The sequence below is a fragment of the Amphiura filiformis genome, chromosome 7, assembly GCF_039555335.1.
Source record: "Amphiura filiformis chromosome 7, Afil_fr2py, whole genome shotgun sequence".
Lineage (NCBI taxonomy): Eukaryota > Metazoa > Echinodermata > Ophiuroidea > Amphilepidida > Amphiuridae > Amphiura > Amphiura filiformis.
Genome location: NC_092634.1, coordinates 51110653 through 51127575, shown reverse-complemented (window position 1 = coordinate 51127575; position 16923 = coordinate 51110653). Strand labels below are relative to the sequence as shown.

The 16923-nt window shown below is 38.0% G+C and overlaps 1 protein-coding gene across 1 annotated transcript; it reads left to right on the top strand.

Moving 5' to 3' along the window:
• The first annotated feature begins 1397 nt into the window (after positions 1-1397).
• Positions 1398-15970, top strand: LOC140157302 (uncharacterized). Its single transcript, XM_072180445.1, has 2 exons — positions 1398-1544; positions 7258-15970. Exon 2 carries the CDS (start codon positions 8565-8567, stop codon positions 15822-15824), a length of 7260 nt encoding a protein of 2419 aa, XP_072036546.1. The 5' UTR covers positions 1398-1544; positions 7258-8564; the 3' UTR covers positions 15825-15970.
• The last annotated feature ends 953 nt before the right edge of the window (positions 15971-16923 follow it).

Below are 16923 nucleotides of genomic sequence, written 5' to 3'. Positions count from 1 at the left end.
GCTGTATAGTTTTCTAATACAGATGATATGTTTACTTTGTGATTAGGCCTGGCCATGACCTGCTAGTTTTGATTAACCAATCAGTTATGTGTATTGTCAGCATGTGATAGCTATAAGCCAATTGCAAACATGTTTATAAAAAAGGCTAAAAAATTCCTACACTAAACAGACTCTTTGTCAGGTTTAAGGGTTAATTAGCAAGTTGTCATGTGGGGCAAGATTAGATAAAGGCATACAAACTAGGGTACATGTATGAGATATTAGGAATTATTTCACAGTCTCTTAACCACAAGGTTGTGGGCTATATAGCTATTCAAGACACAGGATATGTAAGGGATAAACTGTGCATATGAGATGTGGGGGCAAGTGGTATCATTTCACTGCCGTGAAAAAAGAAAATAGGCAGAAACATGAGGGAAACATCAATACATAAAATCCAAAACAGATCAATTGCAAAAATGCAAAGTTCTTATAAAGTGACAAAATAATTACTGGTAATGAGCAAGCATTCTAAAACAGAACTAATAATCTTAGATGAACCCAACCAAGGCTTATTTTAAGGGATCCAAAATGAGCGTTTATTGCGTTTCGACAGTATTTTTTGTGGGACATGAGAGCACCTCAGACCTATCGAATTGCATTCTGAATACGAAGCGTGTCTTTCTGATATCAAATAATTTTCATTTTTTTAAATCACAATATAATACAAATTTTATGACAAATTATAAAAATTTGATATTTTTCAAATTTTGATATATAACAGTCCTCGAAGTAAATTATATAAATCTAATGATATATTCTTAAAGTGTATGTAGCAGGGAGGAAATTTTGACCTTTCATATTGAAGATATGGATTTTTTTCCCAAAAAGACCTAATTTTTTTTGTGTTTTGGGAAAAAAAATCCATATCTTCAATACGAAAGGTCAAATTTTTCAATTGATCGTCGGCTTTTCATCCCACCTACATACACTTTAAGTATAAATCATCAGATTTATAAAGTTTACTTCAAGTACTGTTAAATATCAAAAATATCAATTTTAATGATTTGCCATAAAATGTGTATTAAATTGCAATTTCAAAAATCAAAATTATTTGATATCAGAATGATATTCTTCGTATTCAGAATGCAATTCGATATGTCTGATGTGCTCTAATGTCCCCAAATAAATACTGTCCAAACGTTCATACCCCAGCCCTTAAAAGCAGGCACCCAGGCTTTTTTGATACCCCATGGTTGCCCAGTTTTGGCTCCAATATTTTACACTGCAAAATATAGGACCAGGAGCCATTTTTGGGACCAGGAACTCTTTTTAGCTCCTGGGGCAGGCATACTTAATACTTTTAAAAGGCCTGAACCTAATACAAGAGCTTTGCCATGTTTTCTTCTTCAGATTCATCAAAATGTCCTCAAAGAAAAGAAAGCTGCATTCTGATGATGCCGAGGCTTCACCATCCAACAAGAAGACAAAGCATGCAAAGATTGCTTCAAAAGCCTATAAAAGACCAAGAAGTTTGTTTGAAACCCAAAAAAATCTTAGCTGTGGTGAGTATGATTTATAAAAACCCGCTTATTTGGCATGCTAGGGTTGAACCCGTGCATTATACACAATTAATACACTTGTCTTAAGGGGGGTCGATCTTTTGTGCGTAATTATAGAGGGCCAGGGGATTCACTCTATCATTAAAAAAATTATTTGAAGAAGTCAAAGAGCCCTAGGAATAAAAACTGTAGTGTAATTCATGCCAGATACAATTTCTTTATACGACAAAAATTAATTTTTTAATCGATCAAAAACAAACGTTTTATATCAATTTTAAATTTAGCCTGAATCCGTAAATATGGTACCTCTCGCCTTTTTTTTAGGTCAAGGCTATTTTTACCATTATGCAGCGAACCATTGTTGAAGCTATTTCACATACATGTACAAAACATTCTAGAGAAAGAATGGGGACATACATGTATAGTGTTGAAATATCTTTTGTTGATTTCGAATGATAATGTCATGAAGTCGTAAATTTTAAGGTCAAATTCCTAAAACCAAAACAAAACATTGCGACGCAGATAATTCCCGACTTACATAATTTCATCATCACATCAGTGTCTTTATTATTTATTTGAAACCTTTCCCAAACGTTCGTGCTATTTATGCATAAAACGGCTAATCTATCTTTACAAAACGCGTCTTTTTTAGTAAACAAAAGGCTAAAGATGGCATTATGAGATTTATCTTTTATCATTACACTCATCCGCTCAACTGCCACGGTGGCCGAGTGCTAAAGCGCTAGACGCGTAATCAAAGGAAGTTTAGAATCGCTGGTTCGGGTCCCAACGAAGCCTGTGGAAACTTTTTTCTTCAAAATTCATGATCGCATTCGAAATGAGTCACTTGTCGGTAAATCATGTATCGTATCCTTAAGTGACCTTTTCTCTTATGGTTCTCGTTATCAGTTAGTCAGGAAACACTTATGTCTTCTATTGTCTTGCTAATTTCCTTATCCTTTATGTCTATGTCCCTACAATGTATATGCATGTTTGTGTGTTGTCTTGTCACTCTGCCTTTGATAAAGATCCTGCCAGGATCGAAAGCTCATGCCCCTAAAACTTATAAATTTTTTCAAGTTATGCATTCTAATTTTTGAAAAACATATTTTCCAATGAATTCAAGTTTTAACTTCAACACTATATTTTTCACTTACCTGGAACGTTTTCACTAGTCCGACTAGCGTCTTCAGCAGATGGTGATGCTGTGTTGATATCTTGTCTACTATCTGGATATCTCTCACTGATGACGTCATATGATTGACAGAATGACGTCATCAGTCGGACTAGTGAAAACGTTCCAGGTGAGCGAAAAATAGTGTAGTGTTGAAGTTAAAACTTGAATTCATTTTATCTACCACTACATATGAATATCCACTCGTATATATTTTCCAATCTTTTTCATAACCAAAAAAAAACCACCAAAAATAACATATAATATTAAAATTATTAGCTAACTCTTCCCCTATACTCAAGATTTTGAATGCTAATAGACTTGGGCCAAGTCTTACAATTTTGTGAAATTATTAGCTAACTCTTCCCCTATACTCAAGATTTTGAATGCTAATAGACTTGGGCCAAGTCTTACAATTTTGTGAAATTATTAGCTAACTCTTCCCCTATACTCAAGATTTTGAATGCTAATAGACTTGGGCCAAGTCTTACAATTTTGTGACTACAATTGTAAGAAAACATGCAAAATTGCATGTTTTGGACAATTCCTCTCAAATTGCAAAAATACTTTCATTGCCAGCTAGAACTAACTAAAGTATTAGGATTTAGCTATGTTTCATTTGGTTGACTAAATTATAATTCTATTCAACTGGACTTACTATTTATGATGGCTACGGTATCACGTCATATCCATGACGCATCATCAGGCCGAGTGATCTTGAATTGGCTCTGTATTCTTGACCTGTGACGTCCACGATGGTAGAAGTGACGTCACACGAGAGTCGTCGAGGGATCTTCCTGATGGTCGGTTCGTAACTCTTGGACAAGTTGTGGCGCAGTCCCACTCCGCGATTCAAGGTTGGCTCCTCCCTGCGAACATATATATAGCTTCTTTCACCCCTCTTTCATACCACCTATGTTCTTTATCAAGGACAATAACGTCCTTGTCCTCAAAGTTGTGTTTGGCTGCTTTGAGGTGCGTGTATACAATTCAAGATCACTCGGCCTGATGATGCGTCATGGATATGACGTGATACCGTAGCCATCATAAATAGTAGTCCAGTTGAATAGAATTATAATTTAGTCAACTATTTGATCTACCTGGATGATTGATAATATTCATAAATATATGTTTCATTTGGCAAAACAGGATAATATTTCTTAATCCAAAAAAATTAGTTCTGGAATGTGGAGTAGGTCAAAAGTCATTTGGGGTCATCTTCAGCTCGTAAATATCATAGGCTGAAAATGAAAAATTCGGTTCCACATGCAACCATTTTTTAATCAGAATTGACCTTCCTATACTCACTACATAGTAAATAAAAAAACCCTTTTAAAGGGTTAAGCAGCGCCAAGTATTTATCATTTAAATATTGGTCCAATGCACTTAAAACCCACCCATAATCATATACCAAAATCGCTGAAAAGGTACGGTACCCTAAAACCATGAAAACCGTGGCACATCCCCGTATACCTCCAACCAGGGAGACCTCACGTATATTTTGTATCGTGTATGATCATGAGAATAATTGAATATTTCCGATAACCTTGCTTTTCCTTGTGTTTCCTCCTGTCCTCTATCAAAGTATAATCATGACATGACATGAACTGGCGGCGTGATAAAATAACATTTTCAATCTAGTTTTTGACCCCATCGTCTCCATCAAACTATAATCATGAGCCCCGTCATGACCACTACCCCTATACATCAATCATCTGAAGATTGAAGAATGCTTTGCCAATCGATATCCAAGGCATTTGTTTCCTATACATGTAGGTCTAATTGACAACATTTTATACTGTGTGAATTAAATAGGCCTATACTCACACGCAAGATACGGGAGTTGTGAGAGATACCGTAAGACTGTTTATATCAACTGACCATTCTGACCAGCTGACGACCCACACGGAAATGATGACGTAACAGCTGCTGCTCAGTCGTTAGTATGATTGACTCGCAATGCATTATGGGGGTTTCACTCTCATGTAATCTCTTTCTCAGTCAGTTACTGACATATGTAAAACAAACCCATGACAAATGACTGTTAAAAAACTATATGTTTAATCTCTTTCTCAGTCATGTACAATGTACTGCCATACAAAGCTAACGCATAATAAATACAGAATGTGCACGCGCTTTAAACCTACAATTTTCGATCTCATTTGAGCTCGATTATCGTATGTATTTTGAATGGTGTATCAACAGAAGTTGAGGCATATCACCTATCGTATGCAAGTCATTTCGGTGAAATTAAATAGGGAAGCATCGCCTGCCTCACATTTTCGACCAAAATTACCTTCTTAAGGGGGTACTACACCCTGTGGTAAATTTAGTGACTATTTTTGCATTTTCTCAAAAATAATAACACACTGGTAACAAAAGTTATGTATATTATTGGGGCAAGGAATCCAATTACTACACTGAAATTTCAGTGACTCAAGACAAGCGGTTCAGTATTATATGATCGGAAATGAGGTACATCCTAGCGGTACCTTATTTCTTATCATAAATAACAAACCGCTTGTCTTGGGTCACTGAAATTCCAGTGTAGTAATTGACTCCTTGCCCCTATAATATACATTATTTTTGTTACCACTGTGTTATTAGTTTTTGAGAAAAATGCAAAAATAGACACAAATTTATCGAGGGGTGTAGTACCCCCTTAAAACAAAAATGCCAAAAATAGTTTGCATCATTTTTGGCCTAAAATCTTATTTTGGTTCACAATTTCATTTTTGACAAAAATTCACAGTGAGTCAGTGACTAAAACTTTTCTCAAAAATCACATTTCTAGTTCTGACCAAAAATTATTGCAAGATTCTAGAAAAATCTAATTCCTTACCAAAAAAAAAATCACATTTTGCAAGATTCTGAAAGAAGCAGGGATTTCTTGACTGTTTTTGTCCATTGCTCATAAAAGATTATCAAAACATACAGAAATAAAGATGCATTTTTACCCAATGATACAAAATGTATTGATCTCGCTACATGAGGTTTAGGTAAAGGATCTCTTGGTAGAACAACTCAAATCCACCTGTGGGAAATTCTTTTATACCTGTGAGTGTTTGAAAGGGAGAAAGGTTTATACAGGTTCAATAAATGAAGTGGGATATATATGGGATATTTGTGTTATTTTTTGCTTTTTTTATACAAGAATCTTTGCATGAATGGATTCACAGAATGATTTCTAGGTCGCTTGCAATAAGTATTTCAACAAGTGTGGTGTTTGTACACACTCCTTGTTTCACATCAATTGGGGTTCTGAGAAATAATACATTGTGGTGCAGAATCCTCTTTTTTGTTCCTTCTTTTGAGTCTTGGCAAGTATCTATAGACTTGCTACAACTCCTCTGGCTTTTTTCTGTAGTAACAGTACTAAATTTATCAATTTTTCTTTGTGTCCTAAGCGTGACAACAAACCATCCATGTATGCTTTATATGTATATGCTTTTGCGGCATTAGGTTAGGCCCTACTGCAACCAGCGTAATATGCACCTTTATGTCGTAAAAGTCATCCCTGGTCTGCAAAAAAACTGCTATGTAAATTTTCACTGTTACTCATTTGGCAATACTTGGAATCAAGTTTCAGTTACGTGAGGTCGATAATCGATATCCCTGGCAAAATGAAAATACCTTCAAATTTGAGTTTGTACTGTTCCCTGTTTTTCCAAATGAGTAGAGCAGTGAAAATTTACATACATTGTTGTAGGTTTTTCTTGTCCAGCAACGATATGTCAGCAGCAAAGTAGACGATTTACATACTAATAATAAATAAATTGTGGTATTTATATAGCGCCTTACCACAGATCACGGAGTATTCAAAGCGCTGTAATTTCGCTGCCATGGTGAATCATCACAATCAGATCACATCAACTAGGCATTGTGCAGCCGGAACAGCGCAAACCTATCCGCACTTAGATTGTAACATCCACCATTTATCTGTGATAACCAAACAACTAATCACCAATTTTTTGAAAGCAGGAGGAAACCGGAGATCCCTGGAGAAAACCTGCGAGAGCGAGAATGGAATCGGGATAAACCAAGTGCACATGAGTCCTTGGGCCGCGCCGGTGCTGGAACACGGGACATCAGTGGTGCAAAACGAGGGAACTACCACTGCGCTAACTCACCCTCCCGCTAACTCGCCCTGCTATTCGCCCTTTGCACAGATCCGTCATCTTGCTACCAAAACGAGGTTCTCCCTGCAAATGAATGCGCAAAATGTGCATTTTTGTTTCTCACGCTTTTCTCGCAATGCGCCAGAAGACTTTTGCAAAGCTTATGCAGTAGTTAGAGCATGCATTTAACAGGTGTATCACCGTGTATGTTTACACAGCATGCACTTTGTACTTTGAGATGACCGTGCGATCGGTGAATATCTTCCATTTTCATGTTCAGAGGTAATGTATTTCTGTATCCATGCCCTTTTACATAAATGTAGGTTTGGTTAGGCTCATCTATCTAATCATTATCTTTCAAGAGTTTAATGATTAATGATCATTAATATAATTGTATTGTTTGATTTGTTTTTGTGTTCTGCAGATGAGTGTTTGTCCCCAGAGGATGACGACGACAGAAATCAAGCAACCGATGAGCATGAGCATGAAAAGGAAATAAAAAGGATAAAGAAACGTTTGGAGGAAGTGAAATCTACTGTATATAAGAAGAGGAAAGAGGTGAAGTCTCATAAAAGAAGTCTTCCAGGAAGTGGAGAAAAGGAAACTTGTAACATCTGCATGAGGGTTCTTCTGAAGTCTCATATGAAGGCACATAAAAATGGTCATGCAGAAGATGAAAGAAGGCAAACCACAACTGGGTTTAAGTGTTTGAATTGCCTGAAATGCTATTATGATAAAATTAATAAGTTAGCTGTTCACAGAAGATGTTATTGTCCTTTGAATGCCATGGGTGAACAGAAAGACAACCAGGAAAGTGCAGCAGATGATGACGCTAATAAAGATACACAGCAAGGCAAAGGTATGTTCAAATGTGACACCTGTAATTCTGAATTTGAAAGCGTCCCAGATTTGCAAGAACATTCTAAAAGACACAGCATGGGACGAAATACACACAATCCATTTGTGAAGTGCCCAAAATGCCCAAAAGTATGTTCTAATTTTTCAAACTTGAAAATTCACAATGCAGTTGTCCATATCAACAAAGGGTTGGGTGTGTACAAGTGCAACGTTTGTGATAAAGGATATGGTTCCCAAATCCTACTGCGAGATCACAAGAAAAACACGCATGGGAAAGATGGAGTTACATATAAGTGCCGCTACTGTCATCTTATTTTGGGAACATTGCAGCGAAGACAACATCATGAAAGGAACACTCATGGAGGAACATTTTTGTGTGAATACTGTGGGAACACGTTGAAGAAGACTAATAGATCATCTCATAAAAGGAAATGTCAGATGATCCCTCAAAATCAGCAGCAATCAAAGAAGCAGGCATCTGCAAATGCTGTACCATCTAGTAGCAATGAGACCTGGAGTAATGTTACATCAACATCTCCGGAGTCTCAGCAGGCTAAATCTGTTGCATCACCACAACCGGTGTCTAGAATACCCAAATCTGAGTGTTACGAATGCAAGAAATGTTTCATTACATTTGAAAGCAGACACAATTATGTCATGCATAAAAAAATTTGCCAGAAAGCAGCCAAAAAGAAAAATGGCAATCATCATGCCGGCCACAAGAGGCGACCAGAAAGAAAAGTCTATGCGTGTGAAGCATGTCCGGAGATTTTATCAATTGTGTGAAATTATGGGCATGTGGCAGAGCACCTGTCGTTGTTGTGTTATTGTGTAGACTGCAATGCCATTGTCCCAGATGAGGAGACGCTAGAGATGCATGTACTGCTTGAATGCCCTGAGAGATACAAACTATTCTCAAATAAGACGCACAGAGAGGAGATAGATGCCAACAGAGATGCAGCAGAGGTAGTTGAAACAACACACGAAAATGTGAAATCTAGCAACCCTGTAGACAGTTCTCCTACAACATGTACAGATGTAAATATTGAGAATTTGAATAAGCAAATACCTGATATTGTGGGAGATGAAAAACGGAGAATATCTACAAGAGCAAAGGCTTTACACAGTAGTAATGAACACGCTTCATTTGATGACATAAGGAACAAAGCACATGGTGATCGAGCAGTTGTCTGTAAAATATGCGGCAGGAGAGTTAGTAACCGACGTGTGTTAAAAAAACATGAAATGACTCATAAAAAGGACATGCAGCGGCAGTCTGAGACTGGCCAATTTGAGTGTTCATTTTGTTTCAACCGTTATGATGTAAAGAAACACTTATCTGCACACACACATAATTTATGTTTACTACGAAACAAGCAAGATTATGTGGAACACACTTGCAGCATTTGCCTCACAACATTTGAAAATGAGGAGCATTTAAGTATACATCAAAGGTCCCATGTTGTTCATGTGACAGTCACAGAAGATGATAAGCAGATAAAGTTGAGACAACAGTCAGGAAACAGTACAGATGTGGAGTTTGATGAAGTAAAATGTGAGGGGTTAGACAAGAATATTGGAAGAGATGGCACAAAACTTGAAGAAATTGGCACAGATATTCAAGACGATATTGAGACAAATATGAAGGATGACAGCAAAGAAGTGGAGGAGACACAGAAGGTATGTAGCAGTTGCAATGTGGAGTTCACTTCTACAGCAGCCTTGAAGGAACACCAGAAACGTGTGTCATTGACTGAATTAAAGTACCCACAACAGTGCCCGATGTGCAGTGGTAATAGGCCAGTAATTGTAAGTGAATGTCAGTATTTGCAACACAAAAAGCAGTTCAAGTTATTGTGTCAGTTTTGTGGAAAGCACTTTAAGGACAATAAAGATCTTGAGAGACATATAAAGCAATTGCATAACTATCAAAACAAGAAGGAATGTCCTGGGTGTCATGGAATCTTTGGTCGGAAAGAGTATATGCAGCATGTTGAGTACAACAGAAAGGAAGTAGAGTGCTTAGACCGCAAATGTTTGTCATGCGGAAGAGTATTGACAAGTCCAGCGGCAGTAAACTCCCATGCAAAGCATTACAATATTAAGTGTAATATTTGTTGGCAACATTTTCAAGACGAGGACAGGCTGACAGAGCATAGAAAGCAGTATCACAATGTCTATAATACAAAATGCAGATCGGAGCAAGACTCGTATCACTGGTGCAAGCATTGTGATAAGTTCTTTGAGAAAGCCAGCCTACTTTCAGCCCATGTGAAGAGTGTATTGGAAGAAGAATCATCTGGAAGCCTTTTATGTTCATGGGAATATAAATACTCAACCTGCTTGCGTTGTGGAGTAAGCTATACAAAGGATTCAGATTACAGGCTACATAAATTTAATTGGAGGCATGAATGTCATAGTTGTCATCAGCATTTTCAAAGAAAAAAAAAGCTCAAGCGTCATTATCAGCACATGCATGCTTCGAAAGACCGTTGCAACATTTTTAGGTGCAAATATTGTGGGCAGTCATTTGACACATTCAAAGAAAAGATAAAACATAAACAAAAAACAAAGCGTGGTGGCAACTATAAAGGTAAATTTCCATTACCATGTGAAGACTGTAATGAAATGCTAGACACAGTATGTCAACTAGATGTCCATAGAGCAAGGCATGGCAAACTTCCGGCTATCGTATCATGCAGGTTTTGTCGTGGACAGTTTACAAAGATAACAAAAGGAGGGATTTACCTGCATTCATATACAATAAACGAGAAGTGTGCGGTTTGTGATATTCAACTTCATAGCACCTGTCAAAAGAGGATCCATAAGAAAACAAAATGTCATAGACAACTTCTATGTATGTATTGTGGAGCTCAGCACAAAACTAGGTCTGATAAAAATGACCATGAGAATGGGTGTTCTATACTGGGGCAGGCTAGGTGTAGTGTGTGCTGTGTGGATTTGGCATGCTGTCAAATTACTGATCATAGGCAACATGTTGAAGACAGAATGAAAGGCAAGTGTTGTGCATATTGCCTAGAAGCTATTCCATCAGAAGGCCGCAGGATTCCTCAACATCAAAAGTTACAAGACAAACCCTACTTGTGCAGCTGCGGTGTGACCATTGAAGCAAAGTGCCAAAAGAAACTTCATGGGGGGAAGTTTGTATGCTGTAAGTGTGGTGCACATTATGGAACATATCAAGATCTTATTGCTCATTTGGTGAAGTACAACATTTGTAATGTGAGCACAACAAACACTGCAGCAAAAGATAATTCTGAATTGGTGAGTAAAAGGTCGTTAATAGAGATAGCAACATGGAATACTGTTGAAGAGGAAGGAAAGACAATCTATGTGTGTTTGTATTGTGGAGACAAAGTCAATACATATGAAGAAATGATGGAGCACAAATCAACCTTTAAGTACGAATGTCCTCAATGCAAGAAGCATTTCAGGACTCCACTGGCAGCCAGTCATCATTTTAAGAAGGTAAATCATGAAACTGCTATGTCTGAAGGAAGGAAAACTGTTTTAGAGGAAACTGAAGAAGCTACAGGTCAGAAGAGAGACAAAACAAATGGACCTACAGGTATGAAGAAGAGAGAGGCATGCAAAGTAGAAGATGACATTTTGACACAATATTGGCAGCAGTCTGTATGTGATTGGCTTTACAAACGAGAAAAAGAAAGCGAACCGCATACACAAAGATCAACTGTGGAATTTCAAATTGGTTTTGAGGAGTATAGTATTTTTACCAACACGAGCAATGTCAATGAAGATATTGTATTGGATGAAAATGAAGCTCAACGATATCCAGTATCTAGTAGTAATGAGATACCAGTAATGGCTAGTAACTCAGGGCTTAGTACAATTGAATCAATGTTTACATCATTGGAGTCTTCGTTTGGTACAATCAAATCAATCTTGACATCATGTGAAGCCAAGAGTGTGGAGCCACAACCCGCAGAAGAATGGGAAAATGATATCAAAGTACCACACCAAGCGATTGAAGAGCAATACACTTGTATTCATTGCAAGAAACAGTTCATATCTAGTTATTTATACGAGCGGCATCTTGCAAGTGAAGATCAAGACACCAAAGGAGTTTTGTACGCATGTACAAAATGTGACAGATCATTTGATGTGGTATGTGGCTTAGAGTATCATATAGCGTGTATGTGTAAACATTGTGGAATGCATTACAGTAATATGGATGCCAGATTGAATCATGAGCAGCAATGTATAAATGAAAGCAGAGTTACAGATTGCAGCATCTCCAGTGCATTGTCCAAGGATGAAAGGGAATGTGCGTTAGTTGCATCTGTAAAAGAATTAAGATCATGGGCTGTGGAAGACGAAGAATTGACGCAGACAGCTGTTGGAACAGATGATGCAAGTAACGAAGAAACAGGGATTGCACCTGAAGCTGAAGGTATGGAGGTTGTTTCTAGAAATGAGGTTGAAGAAAAAAGGCAATCTGTGCATTCTAATGCAGTTAAAGGTGGCACACCAACTGAAAAGGATAAAGATGATGATGTTAATACAAATTTTCAGATTGTAAGGACAGTAGAGAGAAATGATGCCATGATGGACAGTGAAGAAGGGAAAGATGTACTTTCCCACCAAAATGATCATGAGGATGAAAAATTAATGACTGATGCTGTTGAAACACATGATGAAAGTGAAGGGGTGGAGTTTGTTTCTAGAAATGAAGTTGAAGAGGGATTGTCTTCTGTGCAATCTAAACATGACAATGTTGATACACAAACTGAAAAGGAGAATGATGATGTCAATACAGATTTTGAGATAGAAAAGAGAGTAGAGCGTAATGATGCAATGATGGTCAGTGAAGAAGTGAAAGAAGTAATTTCCCATCAATATGACCATGGAAGAAAGTCAAGTAGGGTGAGGATTATTAGGAAAAGTAAAGAACTATCTCTAATAATGAGCTCAAATAAGCCAGTAACAAGAAAATGTAATCAACGAAAGAGAGCAGTGATAGATGAAAATAAGTGTGAGTTCTGTTTGAAGATGTTGGCAAAGGTTCCGAAAGTACTGTACAAAAACCACCCATCATGTTGTCAGAATGATGAGTCTTTAAAGTGGATGAGATGTGTCTGCCTACACTGCAACCTGGAATTACCCACCAAATGTCACATCAATTTTCATCTTGATAGAGTTGTAAGGTGTACTAAAACTAAATCGAAGCAACGTTGTGGAAAGCATTTTATCACATCTGTAGAAAGTCGCAGGCACTTCTGTTACAGATGTGAATTTTGCGGGGAAATCAGTTTTGGTTCAAAAAATGGTTTGGAAAAGCATAAAAACAATTGGCACAAACCCTTTAATGCTAATTTGACTGCAGTGCCTGAAGCAACTAACTTCACAACAAAATCAGGTGCAGCTGAAAGAATACAGCCAGTTTGTAGAAAGCAAAAGCAGGATCCACAAGCAGTCACAACAAAGAGCCATAGAGCAACTAAGGCCATTGGAGAGGAAACGCACACCACAGTGGAAGATAGGCTGTTGAAAGTGGTGGAAGCAGATGGTGAAAGTGGAGGAAAAACAGACACAGCAGATGAAGAAGATTTTGAAAGTGGTCCAGCATCTGTAGCCACAAAAGGAGCAAACTCAAGACCACTGGTCACCACAAAACAAGTGAACTCAACAGTATCTGTTGATGCAAAAGGAGTAAACTCAAGACCACAGATCACCACAAAACAAGTGAGCTCATCAATATCTGTTGCTGCAGAAGGAGTGAAATCAAGACCACTGGTCACTACAAAACATACATTGGCAAGTGTGATCTCAATACCAGCTGATACCACAAAAGAAAGTAACTCAAGTCCACTGGTCTCCATAACAGAAATGAATTCAAGACCAGCGGGTACTACGTGTACAACACAAGGGAACTCAATACTACTGGTTACTTCAGTAAAAAAGACATCAATACCAGCCGTAACCACTGAAGATGTGAACTCAGCTGTATGTGTGCCTGTTGATACCAAAAGAAAACAGAACGCATCTACGTCTGTGCCACTTGCCAATGCTGGAAACCCATCAATTGTTACTATTTTGCCAGGTGGTTTGGAAACGCTGACTAGAATTGAACGTAGTACAGAGAAAGCGTCAATCAGAAGAACACTTTATATTGGAGAGGAAGCAGACAACCATTTTGTTGAATGTGTCACTATAAATAACCAAAGTTACCTGACATTCAATTATCCAGCAAGTCATAAGGGGATATTAACTATTGGACAACAAAGTGACAAGAAATTCTATGTTTTGGTCCGTGAAGATCAGAACAGTAAATCAAGTGGTAAAATGGGGAGTCCTAGGCAAACACTTGTGGTTGACATTGGACCGCATAAAGTACACACCATTGAGGAGTCGAATGATGTACCTGGTAACAATACATATATAGTGGAGTTGATAAACACACTACCTGTTACTTCAAAAGAAGGACCTGCACATAAAACAAATGTTGCTGTTTTACCTGTTGCACCTAAGATACCACATATTGTTACACCAGCAGGGTTGAGGCAAATAACTCAAATACCAGCAGGGTCAACAAAGCTAACTTGGGCTCCAATAAATACAACTATAGTGCAAGGAGAGAACTCAAGACCACGGACGACCACAAAACCAGTGAACTCTATGTCAGTATCTGCTGCCACAATAGGAGCAAACTCAAGACCACTGGTCACCACAAAACAAGTAACATCAGCTGTTGCTACTAAAGAGGTGAACCCATCTGCTGCCAGTACAAATTTTGACGTTTTACCCGGTGGTTTGGTAGACCTTGCTAACATTGAGCTTGCTGTAGAGAAATCATCCATCAGAAAAACAGTTTTAATTGGAGAGGAAGCAGAAAACCATTTTGTTGAATGTGTCACTATAAATAACAAAAGTTACCTGACATTCAATTATCCAGCAAGTCATAAGGGGATATTAACTTTTGGACAACAAAGTGACAAGAAATTCTATGTATTGGTCCGTGAAGATCAGAACAGTAAACCAAGTGGTAAAATGGGGAGTCCTAGACGAGCACTTGTGGTTGATATTGGACAGCATAAAGTACACACTATTGAGGATTTGAATGATTCACCTGGTAACAATACATATAAAGTGTCGTTGATAAAACCAGTACCTGTTACTTCAAAAGAAGGACCTACACATAAAACAAATGTTGCCGTTTTACCAGTTGGTTTGGTAGACCTTGCTAACAGTGAAGTTGGAGCAGAGAAATCATCAATCAGAAAAACAGTTTTCATCGGTGAGAAAGCAAGCAACTATTTTGCAGTCACCTCAAAGCCAGCGAACTCAACTCCTGTCGTGTTAAAGGAAGTGAGCTCAACTCTACCAATTTCCACAAACCGAGTCGACTCCAGACCACTGGTCACCACAAAACAAGGGAACTCAACAGTATCTGTAGCTGCAAAAGGAGCAAACTCAAGACCACTGATCACCACAAATCAAGGTAACTTAACAGTAGTTGTTGCTGCAAAAGGAGTGAACCCAGGACCACCGGTCACCACAAAACAAGTAAACTCAGCAGTATCTGTTGCTGCAAAAGGAGTGAACCCAGGACCACTGGTCACCACAAAACAAGTAACACCACCTGTTGCTATCAAAGAGATGAACTCATTATTATGTGTACATGTACCTCTTGATACCAAAGACAATGAGAAGGCATCTACATCTAGACCACTTGACACTGAAAATAGCAGAAACCCACCAATTACCAACACATTATTTTCTGTTGTTCCAGGTGGTTTGATAGGATTTACTGACATTTTATTTGATACAAAGCAGGCATCCCTTACAAATACACTTTTACTCGGAGAGAAGGCAACAAACCATTTTGTAGAATGGGTTAAGGTTGATAATGAAAGTTACCTGAAATTTAATCATCCAGGAAATCATACTGCTGGGGTTATCACTTCATGTGCGGAACTTGACGATGGAAAGAAGCGATTGTCAGTGACAATTAGGCCCAATTCTAAAAGTGAGGGCCCAAGTCGTAGGGAAGCACTTGTGGTGAAAATTGGACAGCATAAAGTTCACACTGCAAAAGTGAATGCACTAAATAGGCCTATAATGCATGTTTATTCAGTGGATTTGTCATTATAAAAGAACATGTAATTGAGGTTGGCCACCATAGTACACAGATATATAATTATGTGACCTGCTCCTATCTGAGATAAGATGGAATATATTTAACAAAAATTAAACAAAAAAGTGATAATCATCACCCCCAGGGGGTCACTGGTCATTTACAGGGGTACTGTAAATCAACTTAATTTCGCGTGATATTTAATTTCGCGAATTTCGCGAGGAGGCAAAATTCGCGAAATTAAATATCACGCGAATTTAAAATAGCGTTTGAAATCATGCCGACTAGCCCACAGTGCATGAAGCTTCCAATGTCTCACCATGGTCTCACACAGTTCACAATACAGCCACGATCGTGCAATGGAAGTTGTTTAGCTGCAGGAGCATCGACTCTCTGTAAAAATATTTAACTTTACTGCCCAATTTATATAGTATTTCATGTCAATATAGTATTTTCTATTGTAATATTGACAAAATTTTACCTTAGTTATTAATTTTGGTGCATATTGATGGCATATTTTATGCAAGGTTTCTGTCCGACTGACATCGTTTGCCATAGCGAAGGCCACAGAAAAGTCACAACATGTTTGCTAGTCTTGATCCCAGATGTCAACATGTCTTTTATTTCCCTATTTTATTTCTGTTATATTTTTTTTCCTTCCTTTTCTTTCCTCTCCATCTTTAAATTTCTTTATAACTTCTGTAGGCAAATTATAAAACATTTTCCTTTCACCAAGTAATAGAATTTGTTCAAACTTTACTGCCTCACCAGCATCTGACCCAGGGACAGACTTAGGTTTCAGTTTTCTACTGGCCCTCCGGGCCAGTGAAACAGCAAATCTACTGGCCCTGCAATAAATTTACTGGCCCAACTTTTTCAATATGTTCTACTGCAAAAAGTGCAAATAAAAAAGCATGTTCCCATGCCCGTAACCAGGGGGGCAGGTGGTGAACATCCCCCTTGCCAAATGCCAAAAAAAAGTCCCCTATTTTGACCCAAGAAGTCCCATTCACAGGCATAGCAAGCGAAAAATAGAGGTTTTCAGTCCTTGCCGGTCAAAAAAGGTCCAAATTTTGAACAAAAGTCCACTTAAAAAAAATCCTGGTTACGGGCCTG

Coding starts and splice junctions, on each gene's coding strand:
- LOC140157302 (XM_072180445.1), top strand. CDS start 8,565: ATGCATGTACTGCTTGAATGCCCTGAGAGATACAAACTATTCTCAAAT.